Source organism: Dasypus novemcinctus, chromosome 3, assembly GCF_030445035.2.
Source record: "Dasypus novemcinctus isolate mDasNov1 chromosome 3, mDasNov1.1.hap2, whole genome shotgun sequence".
In the NCBI taxonomy this organism is placed as follows: domain Eukaryota; kingdom Metazoa; phylum Chordata; class Mammalia; order Cingulata; family Dasypodidae; genus Dasypus; species Dasypus novemcinctus.
Genome location: NC_080675.1, coordinates 124,581,823 through 124,600,287, shown reverse-complemented (window position 1 = coordinate 124,600,287; position 18,465 = coordinate 124,581,823). Strand labels below are relative to the sequence as shown.

Sequence of the window (18,465 nt, the reverse complement as noted above, 5' to 3'; positions counted from 1 at the left end):
CTTCCCCTCGTGTCCTACACTCTAGAACTTTTTTTTTCCCCAGGCCATTTCTGCCTGTTCTCTAGCTATTTTTATGCGAGAGGAGAGAGTTGAAGTTATCTCTTGTATCTGCCTCCTCCCTTCCATCCCTGCTTTCTTAGTTATGACCTTCATCATCTTTCCCTAGGATTATTATGATAGATAACTAGTTTTTTTCTCCCCTATCTCCAGTCTCTTAAAACCCAACTTTATATGTTTGTCAGTTTTGATCATGTAACTCCCTTCTTTAGAACCCTGCTATGTTCCCCACTATCTTTAGAAAACAAAGTAAATGTTTTAGCATGACATTTGAGGCCTTCTGTTACCAGTTCCTAGATTATTTTTTTCAGACCTCTCTGCCAGTAGATCCTTATTCATTCTGTATACTGGCTAGTTTCTAAAGATGTTTTTTTGCTTTCTTGACTCTTTCCTCATACTCTTTCTCATCTCTTTCAAAAGTCTTCTCCCACTAAAATTCACATCAGATGCTATCTCCTCCTCATGATGCTTTCCAAGATCCTCCTAGTCATACATCTTTCCTCTTAATTTTTCTTTTAGTGCATTATTTATAACTCTTTAGAGCTTGATTCATACTATGTTGTTTTACCACTGCTTACAACTTTATTTCACATCGGTTTGTTAAACTTTGTTAGGAAAGGGATTGCATCTTATTTGAGTTGTTATCTTGGAAGCACAATGCCTTTTATGCTCAGGATATCAGTGAATGATTGAATTGAATTTAACTTTGAAGTGGCTAATGATTTATTAAATTGCCTAGGTAGCATGTGTAGTTTATATATTTGTCTTTTAAAGATCTAAGTTTCAAAGGTAATCATGAGAAACAAATTGAACTGAAAACATATTCTGGACCTTCCTTTTAGAAGGTTCAAATCAATAGTTTTCTTTTCCCAGCCAGGAAACCTAATTGTCTTGAATATAAACTAGACACTACCTTTTTGAACATTAACTGTGTGGTTAGACTGTGGTTAGACCACTAGTACCTTTGGCCCCGAGAGAGGGTAGAATTGGAAAAACAGACACTACTGAACTGATACTTGGTCCTTTGCCCAACTCTGGCTTTACTCCTTATCTTAGTTTTCTTAGCGTCACCACTGAAAAATGGTTGAGGTTTTTAGGAATTACAATTCAATAGCTGGCCTGTATCAGGGGATTAAATGTTGGTTTTCTGTGGATGTATATGCTTAAGACTCCATTGAGGTAGTTGGGGCCAGAGAAGTCAGGGATACCTGTGGGAGGAGAGGCACCCGGCTTGCCTCAGTGGCAAACAGTGCGGCAAGAGGTGATACCGCCTCTGCCCACTGGGCCTAGACAAGGTGACCACGCCTGACTAGGCCTTTGCTGCTAAGGGCTAGCCGGCACGGCCCTCCCCCTTCCTATCTCCCACCTAGCCCAGCTCTCACTTCCCCTCCCCCCTTCCTTAAACCTAATCTGTTAGTACGCTGTTTGCCCAGCAACAGCTTACAACCACCTATCAGCTTAGTAACAGTGTCAGCCTATCAAGAGTTAGCACATACTCTACTGGCCAATCACTAGCCCAATGCCAGAACATTGCCTTATATGGAAACAGCATTTGCCCTAGCCAATCAGAACCCGCCACACCACTCCCCAATCCTATAAATCTGCATCCCCTTCCACAATAGACCAGACTTGTGCCATCAGCCTGTCTCCGCGACTCCTTCCTGGGTCGTGCACCCTCCACGCCTTCGGAGCCCCCGAGGGAAGCCTCAGCGGCCGTACGAGGCTTTCTTCCCCACGCCGGGGACCCCTCTCGTCCCACAACGGGACCCCACTCGTCCCGCAACAGGGACCCCGCTCGTCCTGCAACAGGGACCCCGCTTGTCCCATAACAGGGACCCCGTTTCGTCCCTCAGATACCTTTTGTCACTGTTACCTTACTGTCTTCTGGCCCCCGTTTTTTTTTTTTTTTAAAATGGAGGTACTGGGGATTGAACCTGGGACCTCCTACATTGGAAGCAGGAGCTGAGCCACTTACCTACATCCGCTCCCCATCTGGCCCTTATTAATGGTCCGTGCTTCAACATCCCTGCCTTCTGTCATAGGGATGTCTGTTATGGCAGCCCTCAGGCCTCAGGTTTCCTCAGGTACCTTCCTGAAAAGTTAGTTTCTAAACCATACTGTGCATTCTCTTAGTCAAAAGTTTTATTCCTAAACTGTTGCTTCCTATGTCTCAATAGAAATCGTCTTCTTGGAGCATCAATCCACGTTATCCCATCTTTCTTCTTTTTTATTTTCAAAATTTTTATCTACAACCTACTTCCCTTCCTTTTTATTCTTTTTTTTACAGAGGTACCAGGGATTGACCTCGGAACCTCCTACATGTGAGACAGATTCTCAACTAATGAGCTATACCCATTCCCCACTAAGGGTTTCATTATACTTTCAATTTTCATTTACCTGATGATTCAAGGTTTTTTTTTTTTAATTATTATTTTTAGGAAGTATCGGGGATTGAACCTGGGACCCTATGTATGGGAAGCAGGTGTTCAACCACTGAGTAAACCCACTCCACTTAGCATACTGCTCTTTACCTATATGTATCCCATCCCATACTGTTGTTTTTTTTTTAGGAAGTACTGGGGATTGAACTTGGAATATCATAATTGTGAAGCAGATGCTCAACCACTAAGCTAAACCTGCTCTACTAAAAAAAATTTTTTAGGAGGTACTAGGGATTGAGTCTGGGACCTCATACATGGGAAGCAGGTGCTCAAACCACTGAGCTACACCTGCTCCCCAGCTTCCCTTTCTTTACCTTCATTCCTAAATACTTTTACTCTTGCCTCCACTCATACCTCTGTACAGAAGCTGTACTCCTCAAGGTTGTGTCAAGTTCTTTCAGTTGACAAAAATTTTTTTAAATAAAATTTTATTCAAGTGTTTCATTTAAACATGCACATACATAAACAATAAGGTTATATTGAAGTTGTGAAGTTGCAGAACAAACATGCATATCATCATACAAGGTTGCCATATATCACCCCACCACCAACACCTTTTATCATTGGTAAACATTTGTTACAAAGTATGAAAGAGCATCATCCAAATATTACTGCTACCTCTACCCCACGTCTTACATTTGGTGTATTTTTCCCCCAACTCATCCAATTATTAATACCCTGTATTAATACCCTGTATTAGTATTAGATATGTGTCACAGTTTATGAGAGAACATTCTATGTTTTTTCTGTTAACCAGAGTACATCTTCCACCACTGAATTCCCTGTGTGAGACAGCCCTATGCTTCATTTCATTCCATTTGAAGTATACACTCAGTGGGTCTCACTTTTATCACAGAGTTGTACTGTCATCACCTCAGTCAATTTTAGAACAGTTCCATTACTCCAAAAGGAAAAATTCCACACTTTCAATGAAATAATATTAAGCCATTACTTATAGTCTTTATATGTTTTAAAGCATAGAAATAAAATGACTACCTGTAAACCTACCACCCAACTCAAGAAACAAAACTTTACTGGTTCCCTTAAGCTCCTAGCCTGTGTGCCTGCCTGATTATATCCCCTGCCTCCCTCCATCTCCTTGCCAAAATAGAATTTTGTGGTTACCATTTCCTTCCTTCCTTTATAGTTTAACCTCATTTGTATCCTTAAACAATATATCATTTAATTTAGTTTGTATGTAAATTTTACGAAAATACTGTAGTATTGCTTGTATTCCTACTTTTTCACTCAAAATGTTGGCTTGGGCAGGAGGGCGGGGGTGGGGGAAGATAGGTTATGTTCTCCAGTTAAATGTTTATCTTTGGAGGTCAGGGACCTTGTCTTATTTATTATCCTTTGTATCTCTAACACTTATAATTGTGCATTGTGCAAGATCATTATTGCTAGTGATACACTTTGACATAAAAATGATGCTGCTATCTTAAGTATGAGGAAATCCAGTGGATCCCTATTGTACCCTTTCCTTAATAGATGCTCTTAACTGGTTTGGTGATAAATTGTTGATGAATTAGATACTGAAATAGGAGAACATATGTAATGTGAATTGATCCACTTGGGAGCAATGGTGTGGTCTGGAGACTTCTTCTCTTTCACTCTATCTTTAGACATGGAATCCTGAATAGAGGGTAAAGTGTAGAAGATATGTTCTATGGAATCACTGATTCTAAATGCACAACATCTGAAACTACTAATGGAAGTGTTTGGTTCAACATGTGTGTATAGATAGATGGAGCGTGTAAAGAGAAAAAAGTGAGAATTATAAATATGTGACTTTTGGAATAAAAACAGCTGGGTTTGATAGCTTAATACAGGGTTAGAAGGATGTGTGCAAACACATCACAAAGTATAAGTTCTTAATATAAAATGTGACTAGAATCAAAGCAGGTTGGGGTGAGTTTTTGAGTTTCACATGTGAAAAAACAAAGGCCTTTCCTCCCCATAAAGTTGCACTTTATTCAGCTCCTAAGGATTATTTGTTCATTGATACCTGTTCATCTAATAATGGTAAATGATAGAATCAAGAGAGTTAAGATAGTGGGAAGAAGTGATGAAAAAAAAACTAAAAAAGTTATAAACTCTCAAATGTATTAATGTAGCTTTTTATTCAAATTACAATTCTTCACAACTGAAGCCTTTTTCAATTTAATTGGGTTCTTGAAATTTTCATTTAATGACACTTGGGATCTTGCCAAGAATCCCCATTTAGTGTGCTCCCCTGATTGTCCCCATCCACATGCATCCTTACACATGTACACATACACACAACTTAATTGGTATGTACCTAGCCAATCTTTGTTCTTATCTTCATTTTATTTACTACTTGCTTCATCTTGCTAGTCAGAATTTACCAGTGCATACAAGGAAACAAAGAATGTCATCAAACATCAAAGACTTTTTCAAAGTATGTAGGTATGCTCTGCCAGAAATATGTTCATTTGTTCCTAGCTCCATATTACATGGTCCTTCTTCCTCTCCACTACTTATTTCCTTTTATAAAATGGTATCGTCAGTGAGGAGAAATATCTCTAGATAAAAATTTCTTCTACTTGTTATCCATACATTAATGCAGTTTTAACAGGAAAAATGTAAAAGCTTTTAATAGTCTCCCTCTTTGACAGGTAGGATTACTAATACTTAAGGTCAAGTGATATAAATAGTAATTCATTTAGTTAGTTAAAAGCTGGAAAAAAAAATTGTTCATTGATTGTATGTCTTGATCTCCCAAAATAGATACTCAGTATAATTCACAACCCTTTTAGCAAAAAATAAAATTTAGAAATTTTATTTTTGTAATTGCTCACTTGTTTTATTGTTAATGGTATAAATTCATTTGTATTTGTTTTATTTCAGGGAAAAACTACTTTTATTGAAATAAACTGGCCATTGTGAAAGTGGTAAAGATTATTCATCATGCCTACTGTGGCTTCAGTTCCTAAAGAACTTTATCTCAGTTCTTCACTAAAAGACCTCAATAAGAAGACAGAAGTCAAACCAGAAAAAATAAGCACTAAGAAGTATGTATCTTTTGCTAGTTTGATTGTGGTATATATTAATTTTTTATTCATTTCCATAGTATTTAGATTAGATGAACAGTCCATTTAAAATTTATTTGAAAAATGGTATCACCACATGAATGAAATAAGAACTCTTTCAGGAAGTTTTTATGCATGTTATCTGTTCTCTAAGCAGTATACAAGATTTTAAGTTTAAGAGGCAGAGATTATGGAGGTACTACAAAAATTGTTAAGCTACAAATTTCTGCTTTTTCATTAAACAGTATAAAAATAATTCTTAAACATTTTTTTTTAAAGATTGATTTATTTCTCTCCTGTCTCCCCCCTGCCCCAGTTGTCTGTTCTCTGTGTCTATTTGCTGCGTGTTCTTCTTTGTCCACTTCTGTTGTTGTCAGCAGCATGGGAATCTGTGTTTCTTTTTGTTGCGTCATCTTGTGTCAGCTTTCCGTGTGTGCAGCGCCATTCCTGGGCAGCCTGAACTTTCTTTCGCGCTGGGCAGCTCTCCTTACGGAGCGCTCTCCTTGCGATTGGGGCTCCCCTACGCAGGGACACCCCTGCGTGGCACGGCACTCCTTGTGTGCATCAGCACTGCGTGTGGGCCACCTCCATACAGGTCAAGGAGGCCCGGGGTTTGAACCACGGACCTCCCATGTGGTAGACGGACGCCCTAACCACTGGGCCAAGTCCGCTTCCCATTAAACATTTTTATTTTACATCACACATATAAATTATAATCCTAATAGTAGTGCCTTTTTTTCTTTAAAAGAGTAGATGTAGGTATTTATTTGTTCAGTATTCAGAAAATAATCATTTGTGCCCATTTAACATGAACTTTAACCTAATGATTTATTTTATGTATTTTTATTTTTAAAGATACATACTCTATGTAATGCTGAGGCAGAGGCTAGAGATGATGTCTCTCTGATATAGATTACAAAATCTGTCCTTTGACAAAGTATGCTAGTGATGGGGAGGTTCATCTGCTTTGATATTTACTGGAAGTCTTATTTTGCTAAAAATAGGGTGTATTTAAAGTGTTAATTTATTCATAGTTTTATCTCTTATAAGGGACAAGAAGCAGTTGGGGACCTTTTCCTTTAAATTTATTTTAACGAACAAAGGGGAAGATTTGAAGATAAATAAGTAATCACATGATTACAGACTTGGAAATAATAGTTTCAAAAAGAAAGTTTAGTCTTTCCCAGACTTTGGGAAAGCAGATTTGGAAATTAAGGGAAAAATAGGTGTTGCATGATGGCAGAGAGATAGAAGAAGGTCTAAAATCTGATGTGTGTGATCCCAAATGAAGTCATGGAGAAGTCTCTAAAAGAAACCCATGATTGCATAGAGGCATTAATATCAGTCATTTTTTAAAGGAAATAGAAGTTGAGAAGAAACTGAAACATCAGGGATGAAGACAAGAGAGTAGTTGGAACTTTAAAGATTATGAAGAATATCATCAATATCTTACTGCTAACTGTAGTCCATATCTTACATCTGGTGTATTTTTTCCCCAGCCCACCCTATTACTATTATTGTTATTTTAATTTTTAATTTTTTTAAAAAAGATACCTAGATTGCATAAAAAATATAAATGATTTCCATATGCCCTGCTCCTTACACCACCCACATTTACCCACATGAACAACATCCTTCACTAGTGTGGTACATTCGTTGTAACTGATGAACACATTTTGGAGCATTGCCACTAAGCATGGATTGTAGTTTACATTGTAGTTTACACTCTTTCCCACACAATTCTGTAGGTTATGGCAAGATATATAATGGCCTGTATCTGTCATTGCAGTGTCATTCAGGATAATTCCCAAATCCCAAAAATGCCCCTATATTACACCTCTTTTCCCTTTCCCTGATCTCAGAACCTCCAGTGGCCACTGCCTCCACATCAATGATACAAATTCTTCCATTACTAGAGTCACAATAAACCTATAGTAGAATACCAATAAGTCCGCTCTAGTCCATAGTTCATTCCCCAATCAAAAGAATTCTGGGATGGTGATGCCACTCCACTTGTTATTGAGAGGGGCTTCAGTCCCATATGGCCGATGGATGGGACTCCCTTGCTTGCAGTTATAGACTCTCTCAGTTCCTTGATATGGCGGTTGTCCATTGTCACCTCCTTGTTAGTTGTCCTAGGTGAATCCAAAGAATAGATGAGTAGGTGTTGCAACTCTGTTGAGGCTCAGGGCTCAGCTAGCATATGGATAGCCCAAAGATTCAAGGTTTTTTTTTTTTTTAAAGATTTATTTTTATTTATTTAATTCCCCTCCCCTCCCCCGGTTGTCTGTTTTCTGTGTCTTTTTGCTGCATCTTGTTTCTATTGTCCGCTTCTGTTGTCAAAAGCGGCACGGGAAGTGTGGGCGGCGCCATTCCTCGGCAGGCTGCTCCCTCCTTCGCGCTGGGCGGCTGTCCTTATGGGTGCACTCCCTGCATGTGGGGCTCCCCTACGCGGGGGACACCCCTGTGTGGCACGGCACTCCTTGCGCGCATCAGCACTGCGCATGGGCCAGCTCCACACGGGTCAAGGAGGCCCGGGGCTTGAACCGCGGACCTCCCATGTGGTAGACGGACGCCCTAACCACTGGGCCAAAGTCCGTTTCCAGATTCAAGTTTATTGGACATACACCTACCAACTCTTGCACTATCAAAGCTGATGCCATCTTGCTGGAACCTCCTGACAGGCTGACTTTAGAACTTAACCCTTGAGGAAGCTGTGACTCCACTTTGAGATTGGGAGACAGATGCCTGGGAGAGTGACAGCCCCATTGCTCCAGACAAAAACCAGGAGTTAGGCCACAAGGGAATACTCAGGATACCTTTTCTTCCTCAGGAATCCTTGAGAAATGCTGACTAGGACCCTCTTTTAGATAAGAATGGAAGGATCATGTTTTAATCCAGTTTTTTGGAAAATTTCAAGAAATAGCAAAATGTTAATAGCTAAATTTAGAACTGGATCTATATTTTTATTTTTCTATTTCATAGCTATTGTGAAAGGAACTCTAAATTGACTTCCAGGCCCTGGGTTACAAAAGAGTTCCCGGGCAGAGGAGCCCTATTATTATTTTTTAAAATATATTTTTATTACAGAAGTTGTGAACTTAAACAATCATGCACATCTGCAGAATTCCCATACAACAACCCTCTGTCAACACACCACAATGTGGTGGAACATTTGATACAGAGAAGATAATATCATCTCATTGTTACCACATCCATAGCATACATTTGGCACACATTTTCCATACTGCCTCATTATCAACACAGTACATCTTTGGCATAGATGCAAGAATATTGTATTATTACTGCTAACCACAGTCCATAGGTTGCTCCACTTGTATTTTTCCCATGCTTCTTCACATTCCCAACAGCCTGCAATAGTGGTGTACATTTCCTCTAGCTCACAAAGAACAACTCTTACATCTGTACCGTCAACCACAATTTTCATCCATCTCTTGGTTTACTGTGCTATTCAGTTCCTACATTATTCTCTAGCATTCTGTCAAATGGCATTTACATACCTAGACTACCAATTTCAGCCACATCCTCATTTATAAACTAGCTGTTACTCACTATGTGGTACTATCCACTCTATACATTTCCACACTTTTAGAGTAAAGCCAATTAAAACTTATATGTACATTAAACATCAGTCAATCTCAGTCTTCCTCTTGTCTCCTTTAAGAATCCACCACCTACCACCAGATCTTGAAGATATTTTCCTTCAGTTTCTTCTAGAAGCTTTATGGTTCTTTATTTTTAGATTTTTTATCCATTTTGAGTTAATTTTTGGATAAGGTGTGAGATAGGGGTCCTCTTTCCTTCTTTTGGCTGTGGATATCCAGTTCTTTCAGCACTATTTGTTAAATGGACTCTTCTGCCAGAGCTGTGTGGGTTTGACGGGCTAATCAAAACTTACTTGACTATACATGTGAGGATCAGTTCCATTGGTCTTTATGTCTGTCTTTATGCCACTACCATGCTTTTTTTTTTTTACCACTGTAGCTAGGTAGTATGATTTCAAGTTTGGAGATGAGGGCTTGCTTTTCCTTTTTAAGGTGTTTTTGGCTTTTCAGGACCCCTTACCCTTCCAAATAAATTTGATAATTGTGTTTTCACGTTTTTTTAAAAATGCTGGTGGAATTTTTATCAGGGTTGCATTGAATCTGTATATTAATCTGAGTAGAATTGACATCTTAGTCATATTTAATCTTACAGTCCTTGAGCTTGGAATGTTCTTCCAGTTATTTCGGACTTTTTTTGTTTCTTTTAACATTGAATTGCACTTTTCTGAATACTATTGGTTTATATCATTAGTTAAATTTATTCCTGACTATTTGAGTTTTATCTGTCATACTTTATTTTCACCACTCTTTTGACACTTTTAGTTACTTTTATTAATATAATCTTCATTTCTAGACTCTCTTCCAGGCCTCTCTCTCGTGTTTTTTTTTTTAAAGATTTATTTTTTATTTATTTCTCTCCCCTTCCCTGCCCTCCGCCCCAAGTTGTCTGCTCTGTGTGTCCATTCGCTGTGTGTTCTTCTGTGTCCGCTTGTATTCTTGTCAGCGGCACCCGTAATCTGTGTCTCGTTTTGTTGCGTCATCTTGCTGCGTCAGCTCTCTCTGTGTGCGGCGCCATTCCTGGGCAGGCTGAACTTTTTTCACGCTGGGCGGCTCTCCTTATGGGGTGCACTCCTTGCGTGCGGGGCTCCCCTATGTGGGGGACACCCCTGTGTGGCACGGCATTCCTTGTGTGCGTCAGCACTGCGCATGGGCCAGTTTATCACATGGGTCAAGAGGCCCTGGGTATGAACCTTGGACCTCCCATGTGGTAGGTGGATGCCCTATCCGTTGGGCCAAATCTGCTTCCCTCCTGTGTTTTCTTTTAAGGTTCTAGCATACCCTTTAGTATTTCCTGAAAATCTCGTCTCTTGGTTAGAAATTCTCTCAGTTTCTGTTTATCTGTGAATATTCTAAACTCACCCTCATTTTGCCAGATAAAAATTCTTGGCTAGAAGTTTTTCTCTTGTAGAATCTTAAATATATTACTGTCTTCTTGCCTTCATGGTTTCTGGTGAGATATCAGCACATAATCTTATTGGGTATCCCTTGTACGTTATGCGCTGCTTTTCTCTTGTTGATCTCAGAATTCTCTCTTTGTGTTTGGCATTTGACATTCTTATTAGTATGTGGCTCGGAGTTGGTCTATTCAGATTTTTTCAGATGGGTATACATTGTGCTTCTTGGACATGGATATCTGTGTCCTTCAATAGGGTTGGGAAATTTTCTACCATTATTTCTTAAAATATTCCTTCTGCCACTTTTCCATTCTCTTCTTCTGGGACCCCCATGATATGTATGTTTGTACACATTCATCTGTCATTTAGTTCCCTGAGACCTTGTTCAATTTTTTCCATTCTTTATTTGTTCTTTTGTATGCTCACTTTCAGAGGCCATTTCTTCAAGCTTACCAGTCTTTTCTTCTGCCTCCTCAAATCTGCTATTATATGGTTCCATTGTTTTTTAAATTTCATTTATTGCACCTTTCATTCCCATAAGATCTGCTATTTTTCCATGTATGCTTTCAGATTCTTCTCTGTGCTCATTTAATGTCTTAATATCCTTAATCTCTTTAGCTACTCTTTGAGTTTTTTAAGGAGATTTGTTTGAACATCTATGATTAGTTGTCTCAACTCCTTTATGTCATCTGGAGACTTATCTTGTTCCTTTAACTGGGCCATATCATCCTGTTTCTTGGTGTGGATTGTAGTTTTTTGTTGGTGTCTTGGCATCTGGTTTACTAGGGTATTTCTTCTAGGTGCAGTTTTTCTCCGTAGTTTAAGGCTTCCTGCCCTTTCTCCCTCACTGGTTGTGCAGTAGGAGCCAAGGATGTAGTTGGTGCTGTAAGCTGTGGAGGATCAAGCTGCCCTCATTGCTCCAGGGGCCAAAGAAGCTTCTCCCAACTTTCTTCTTTTCCAGGGGTAGGGACAGAGTCACAGCTGTGTGGAATAATCCAAGTCATGCAGGCCTAGACTGTAATTGCCATAGAGACTGATGAAGCTTCACACCCCTTCCTGCCCTGCCTGGGACAGGGATGGAGCTGCAGGTCTGGGCAGCAATCTATGCTGTGTGGGTCCAAGATGACTGCAGTTGCCTAGGTAGATTTCTGATTATTCAGTTTGTGTTAGCCAAAGGTGCCTCAGTTACCTGGATAGGCTGGTGCAGTGCCCGCCAACCTCCTTCTTGCCAGAGGTGGGGCTGAAGCCTAGCCTGGAGCTGCAGGCCGATCTGGGTGAAAGAAACCAGTTCCTAAGGTCACTGTGATTTCCAGTCAGCCTGGCTTCCCCTCATGCTGGGGGTAGAATCAAAGTGGAAGCCTCTGGCCTCTTTCTGACTTGGACAGATTGACACCCTAGCTGTCCCTCGGGTTATACCTTAGCCAGCCAAGTGTACTAGTCAGTAGCCAAAATTGGTGGCCAACTGTCTCTTCTTCCCCTGTTTTTCAGAAATGCAGCTTCCAATTCCAGTCACAGAATAGCTCCTGGGGTAGCTTGCGCTGCCAAAGTAGGATAATCACTGCCCTCTGAGGCTTGGCCACTAATTTTCCAGAGAGGCTGGTGTAGGTCCCCCCACCTTCCTCCCTGCCAGAGTTAAGGCTGGGGCTTATGCTGGAGATGCAGTCTCATCTGGATAGAAAGAAGCCAGTTCCCTGTCAGCACTGTGATTTTCAGTCCATCCCTACTTCCCCTCGTGCCAGGCATAGAGTTAAGATGGCAGCTCCTGGCCTTTTTCTGACTTGGACAGGTTCAAGCTTCAGCTGTTCTTAGGATCATACTTTAGCCTGCTGAATTTACTCATCAGTAGCTGAAATTGGTGCCCAACCTTCTCTTCCTCCCCTGTTTTTGGGAAGTGGCACTTTCAGTTTTTGCTGCAGAATAGCTCCCAAGGTGGCTTGTGGCTCCAGTGGAGGATTGGCACTGACCTCTGTGGTGTGGAGCACTGTACTTCTGAATCTTCTCTGCAAATGAGCAGTCTCATCCTTCCACTCCTTCAAGGATGATCAGGATGCTCTTCTGGTCTCCTGGAGCCCTGAAACAGGTGCTTCAGCTAGCTCCAGATAGCTCTGGGTATTTACTAACTACCCTGTAGCAGGAGCTGACTCTAGGAGATCCTTACTCCACCTCCCTCTTACTGGTTAAATCTGCTAGTGGAATTATTATAAGGATTGCATTGAATCTTTATATCAGTTGGGGTAGAATTGATATCTTAATGATATTTAGTCTTCCAGTCTGTGAGCATGAAATGTTCTTCCTATTAGTTAGGTCTTTTTAAAATTTCTTTTAACAATGCATTGTAGTTTTCTGAATTTAAATGCTTTATATCATTGGTTAAGTTTATTGCTAAGTATTTGATTCTTTTAGTCACTATTGTAAATGGAATTTTCCCCCCCGACTTCCTCCTCAGATTGCACATTACTAGTATCTGTTTTGTTTGTTTGTTTGTTTTGAAGCAGCAGGGTTGGGTATTGAACCTGAGACCTCGTATGTGGGAAGCCAGCACTCAACCACTGAGCCACATCAGCAGCCCACTAGTGTATTTTAAAGTATTTCATCTGATATAAGTATAGCTACTCTGGCTTTTTTTTTTTTTTTTTTTGGTTACTGCATGCATGGAATGTCTTTTTCCAGCCTTTCACTCTTAATCTGTTGGTATCCGTGGGTCTGAAGTGAGTCTCTTGCAGACAGCAGATAGGTGATTCATATTCTCTTGTCTGTTCTGCCAGTCTGTGTCCTTTGATTGGGGAGTCTAATCCATTAACATTCATTGTTATTATTGTAAAGGCAGTTCTTATTTCATTCATTTTGACCTTTCAGTTTTATCTGTCATATTTTATTTTCACTTTTTTTTGAAACTTTCAGTTACTTTTACTGATGTAATCTTCATTTCTAGATTCCCTTCCAAGCCTCTCTCTCCTGTCTTTTCTTTTTAGACTATAGTGTACTCTTTAGTATTTCCTGGTCTCTTGGTCTCTTGGTTACAAACTCTGTTAGTTTCTTTTTATCTGCGAATGTTCTAAACTGCCCTCATTTTTGAAAGACAGTCTTGCCAGATATAAGATTCTTGGCTGGAAGTTTTTCTCTTGCAGTAACTTAAATATATCATACCACTGTCTTCTTGCTTCCATAGTTTCTGAGGAGAAATCTGCACTTCATCTTATTGGAGATCCCTTATATGTTATGCATTGCTTTTCTCCTGCTACTCTCAGAATTCTTTGCCGTTGGTGTTTGCTATTCTGATTAGTATGCATATTGGAGTTGGTGTATTCACATTTATTTGGATGGGAATATGTTGTGCTTCTGAACATGGATATCTGTGTCCTTCAGTAGGGTTGGGAAATTTTATACCATTATTTCTTCTAATATTCCTTCTGCCCCTTTTGCCTTCTTGTCTCCTTCTGGACACCCATGACATGTATATTTGTACATATATGTCCATACTGTCATTTAGTTCCCCGAGACCTTGTTCAATTTTTTCCATTCTTATCTGTTCTTTTATATGTTCACTTTTAGATGCTACCAATCCTTCTACTTCCTCAAATCTGCTGTTAAATGTTTTAATTTCATTTATTGTGCCTTTCATTCCTGTAAGATCTGCTTTCAAATTGCTCTCTGTACTCATCCATTGTCTTCTTAATATCCTTAATCTCTTTAGCCATCTCATTAAATTTATTCAGGAGATTTTTTTGAACATCTATGATTAGTTGTCTCAACTCCTTTATGTCATCTGGAGGCTTATCTTGTTCCTTTAACTGGGCCGTAACTTCCTTCCTGTTTCTTGGTATGGGTTGTAATTTTTTGTTGGTGTCTTGGCATTAGGCTTACTAGATGTATTTATTCTAGGTGCAGTTTCTCTCTTAGTTCAGGTCTTTTTTGTCCTTTCTCCCTTGCTTGTTGTGTAGTAGGAGCCAAAGATGTAATTGGTACTGTAAGCTGTGGAGGCTCAAGCTGTCCGCATTGCCCCAGGGACTGATTAAGCTTCTCCCACCTTTCTTTTTTGCCAGGGCTAGGGACAGAGTCACAGCCGTGCGTGATAACCCACATTATATTGGCCTAGACTATAGTGGCCCAGAGAGACTGATAAGCTTCTCACCCTTTCCTCCCTTGCCTGGAGCATGAATGGAGCTGCTGGTGTAGGTCACAATCTATGCTGTGCAGATACAAAATGCCCTGGTAGACTTCCAACTATTTGGTCTATGCCAGCTGTAGTTACCCAGAGAGTCTGGTGCCCCCAAACAGGTGCTTTAGATAGCTCTAGGCAATTACTAACTGCCCTGTAGCATGACCTGACTCATGGAGCACCTTACTGTGCCACTGTCTTGCTGGTTGTCTATATTTACATTTTATATAAATAGAATCATACACTATGTAGTACTTTGTGTCTGGTTTCCTTTACTTAGCATAGTAGTGTTTTTTTGGAGGGGTCTGATATTAACATCTTGTAGTATTAACATACTTTTGTTCAATTTCAAAGAACAGTCGTAAATATGCAATTTTACCCATGTTCATGTTTCACATGAGGTTTTACTATGCTATACAGTCCCATTTACATTTTTTAGCTTTCCTTTTAGTAATATACATGACCTTATACTTTCCATTTAAAACACTGGCACGCCCACACAATAGTACTGCCAGTTACAAACATGTTTTGCTTTTATCTTTTCCAGTCATTTCCAAAGAGTAACACACATCCTTTTTACTAGTTCTGCATAATTAACCCTAAGCTTTCCATTCTCTGAACTTATTCTATTTTCTGGTGATCTGCATTCAAGTTATTAACTCCATGAGCAATCATACAGCATTTGTCCTTTTGTGTCTGGCTTGCTTCACACAACATAATAGCCTCCAACTTCATCCATGTTGTCATATGCTTTACAACTTCCTTTCTTCTCATAGGTATTACTATTCCATTGTTTGTATACACCACCATTTGTTTATCCATTCATTGGTTGATGAACACCTAGGTTGTTTACATCTTTCGGCAATTGTGAATAACACCACTGTGAACATTGTGTCACTGCTTTCAGTTCTGCTGGGTATATACCGAGTAGTGGTACTGCAGTGTCATGTGGCAAGTCTATATTAAGCTTCTTTAGGAACTCCCAAACAGTCCTCCACAGTGGCTGTACCTTTCTGTCTCCCCACCAACAGTGAATAAGTGTTCCTGTCTCTCCACATCCTCTCTAGCACTTGCAGTTTTCTGTCTTTTTAAATAGGGGCCGTTCTGATAGGTGTGAAATGATATCTTATTGTAGTTTTGATTTATATTTCCCCAATCATTAGTGATGTTGAGCATTTCTTCATGTGTTATTTTTGCCATTTGTATTTCTTCTTTGGACAAATGTCTGTTCAAGTCGTTTGCCCATTTTTAAATTGGGTCGTTTGTCTTTTTATGGTGTATTGTAGTATCCTTTATATATCATGGGTGTTAAACCCTTTTTGCATTGATATTTTCACGATATTTAGTCTTTCAATACCATGAATATGGACTGTCTTTCCCTTTTTTTTAGGTCTTCATTGATTTTTTTTAAATCATTGTTTTGTAGTTTTCTGCATATAGGTCCTGTACTTCTTTGGTTAAATTGATTCCTAGGTATTTGAGTTATTTTGTTGCAATTGTAAATGGAATTTGTTTCCTGATTTCCTCCTCAGATTGTTTAATACTAGTGTACAAGAACATTATTTTTTTTTTTTTAAAAAAAGATTTATTTATTTATTTAATTTCCCCCCCTCCCCTGGTTGTCTGTTCTTGGTGTCCATTTGCTGGGTCTTGTTTCTTTGTCCGCTTCTGTTGTCATCAGCGGCACGGGAAGTGTGGGCGGCGCCGTTCCTGGGCAGGCTGCCCTTTCTTTTCACGCTGGGCGGCTCTCCTCATGGGCGCACTCCCCGCGCGTGGGGCTCCCCCACGCGGTGGACACCCCTGCGTGGCATGGCACTCCCTGCGCGCATCAGCACTGCGCATGGCCAGCTCCACACGGGTCAAGGAGGCCCGGGGTTTGAACCGCGGACCTCCCATATGGTAGACGGACGCCCTAACCACTGGGCCAAAGTCCGTTTCCCACAAGAACATTATTGAGGAAGTGGATGTGGCTCAAACAATTGGGCTTCTGTTTACCATGCAGAAGGTCCAGGGTTTGATTCCTAGGGCCTGCTGATGAGGGCAAGCTGGCCCACGTGGAGTGCTGGCCTGTGCAGGAGTGTGCTAGCCCATGCAAGAACGCTCACCCACGCAGGAGTACTGCCCTTCGTGGAGATGTGACGCAACAAGATGATGTGACAAGAAGAGACACAGAGGAGAGACAATGAGAGATGCAGCAGACCAGGGAGCTGAGGAGGCGCAAAAGATTGAGTGCCTCTCTCCCACCCTGGAAGGTCCCAGGATCAATTCCTGGTGCTACCTAAAGAGAAGACAAGTAGGCACAGAAGAATGCACAGCAGATAGATACAGAGAGCAGACAGAGGGGAATGGGGGGCGGGTATAAACAAATCTTTAAAAAAAAACTTCATTACTGATTTTTACATGTTGATATTATATCCTGCCACTTTGCTGTACTCATTTATTAGCTCAAATAGCTTTGTCGTAGATATTTCAGAATTTTCTAAATATAGGATCATGTCATCTGCAAATAGAGTTTTTTAATCTCTTTTCCTATTTGGATGCCTTTTATTTTTATTTTTTTCTTGTCTAATTGCTCTAGTTAGAACTTCTGATACAGTGTAGAATAACAGTGGTGACTGTGGCATTCTTGTCTTGTTCCCAAATTTAGAGAGAAAGCTTTCAATCTTTTTTCATTCTGTATGATTTTGGCTGTTAGTTTTTCATATATGCCTTTTGTAGCAGTTCAGTATTATTGATGAATTACAAAAACAAATACTGGATTATGTTTGTAAACTGATCTTTTCCTCTGGAAATATTAGATTATATTGGATTCATAGGTTTACTTGATTAAGTAATCACGTAAACCTCTTGTGCCAGATAAAAGATATGGCAAAGAACAGAGTTAGGGGTTCTTAATGTTGGAGTTTTGATGTTGGGATTTGATGCTAAGCCTTAAGCTGGAGCCCTGGAAAGTAAGCTCACAAAAGAAAGAGAAGCAAGCTCCAGGAAGACAGGAACCCTGAACCCAGAGAGATGCAAGGCCCTGGGAGGAAGGAACCCAGGAAGCCTGAACCCTCGCAGACATCAGCAGCCATCTTGCTCCAACACATGGAAATAGACTTTGATGAGGGAAGTAAATTATGCTTTATGGCCCAGAATCTAAGCTCCTACCTCAAATAAATACCCTCTATAAAAACCAACCAATTTCTGGTATTTTGCTTCAGCACCCCTTTGGCTAACTAATACACCTTTTATCATATTTAGCATTTTCCCTCCTCTTTCTGTCTTTCGAAATGTTTTGATCAAGAAAGGATGCTGAATTTTGTTGGCTGCCTTTTTTACATCGATTGAGACAATCATGTTGTTTTCTTCCCTTCAGTTTGTTAATATGATGTATTACATTGACTGATTTTCTTTTGTTGAACCAGCCTTGCTTGCCAGGAATATATCCCACTTTGTCATGATGTCTAAGTTCTCTGGAGTGCTATTTGACTCAATTTGCAAGTTTTTTTTTGGATAATTTTTGCATCTATGTTCATTAGAGAGATTGGACTGTAATTTTCATTTCTTGTAGTGCATCCCGATTAGTTGTCTCACATTCTGTGTCTTTTCTGGGACTTTGATATATTCCTTTTCTTGGACCATTATTTCCATTTTCTTAGTATGGTGTAATTTCTTGTGATGTCTAGGCATCTGATTAGGGTGGTAAGTTTACTCAGATGCTTAATTTCTCTATCGTAGTGTTTTAGTGGCTAG

The 18,465-nt window shown here is 39.9% G+C and overlaps 1 protein-coding gene across 4 annotated transcripts in view; it reads left to right on the top strand.

Moving 5' to 3' along the window:
* Positions 1-18,465, top strand: part of USP8 (ubiquitin specific peptidase 8) — an 87,730-nt gene that overhangs the window by 12,970 nt on the left and 56,295 nt on the right. For all 4 annotated transcript variants that reach the window (XM_004471548.4, XM_058294202.1, XM_012530235.4 and 1 more), the window contains one exon: positions 5,370-5,533. In XM_004471548.4, coding sequence (XP_004471605.2) covers positions 5,430-5,533 — 104 coding nt within the window. In that variant the 5' untranslated portion in view covers positions 5,370-5,429. The remainder of the gene's footprint in view (positions 1-5,369; positions 5,534-18,465) is intronic.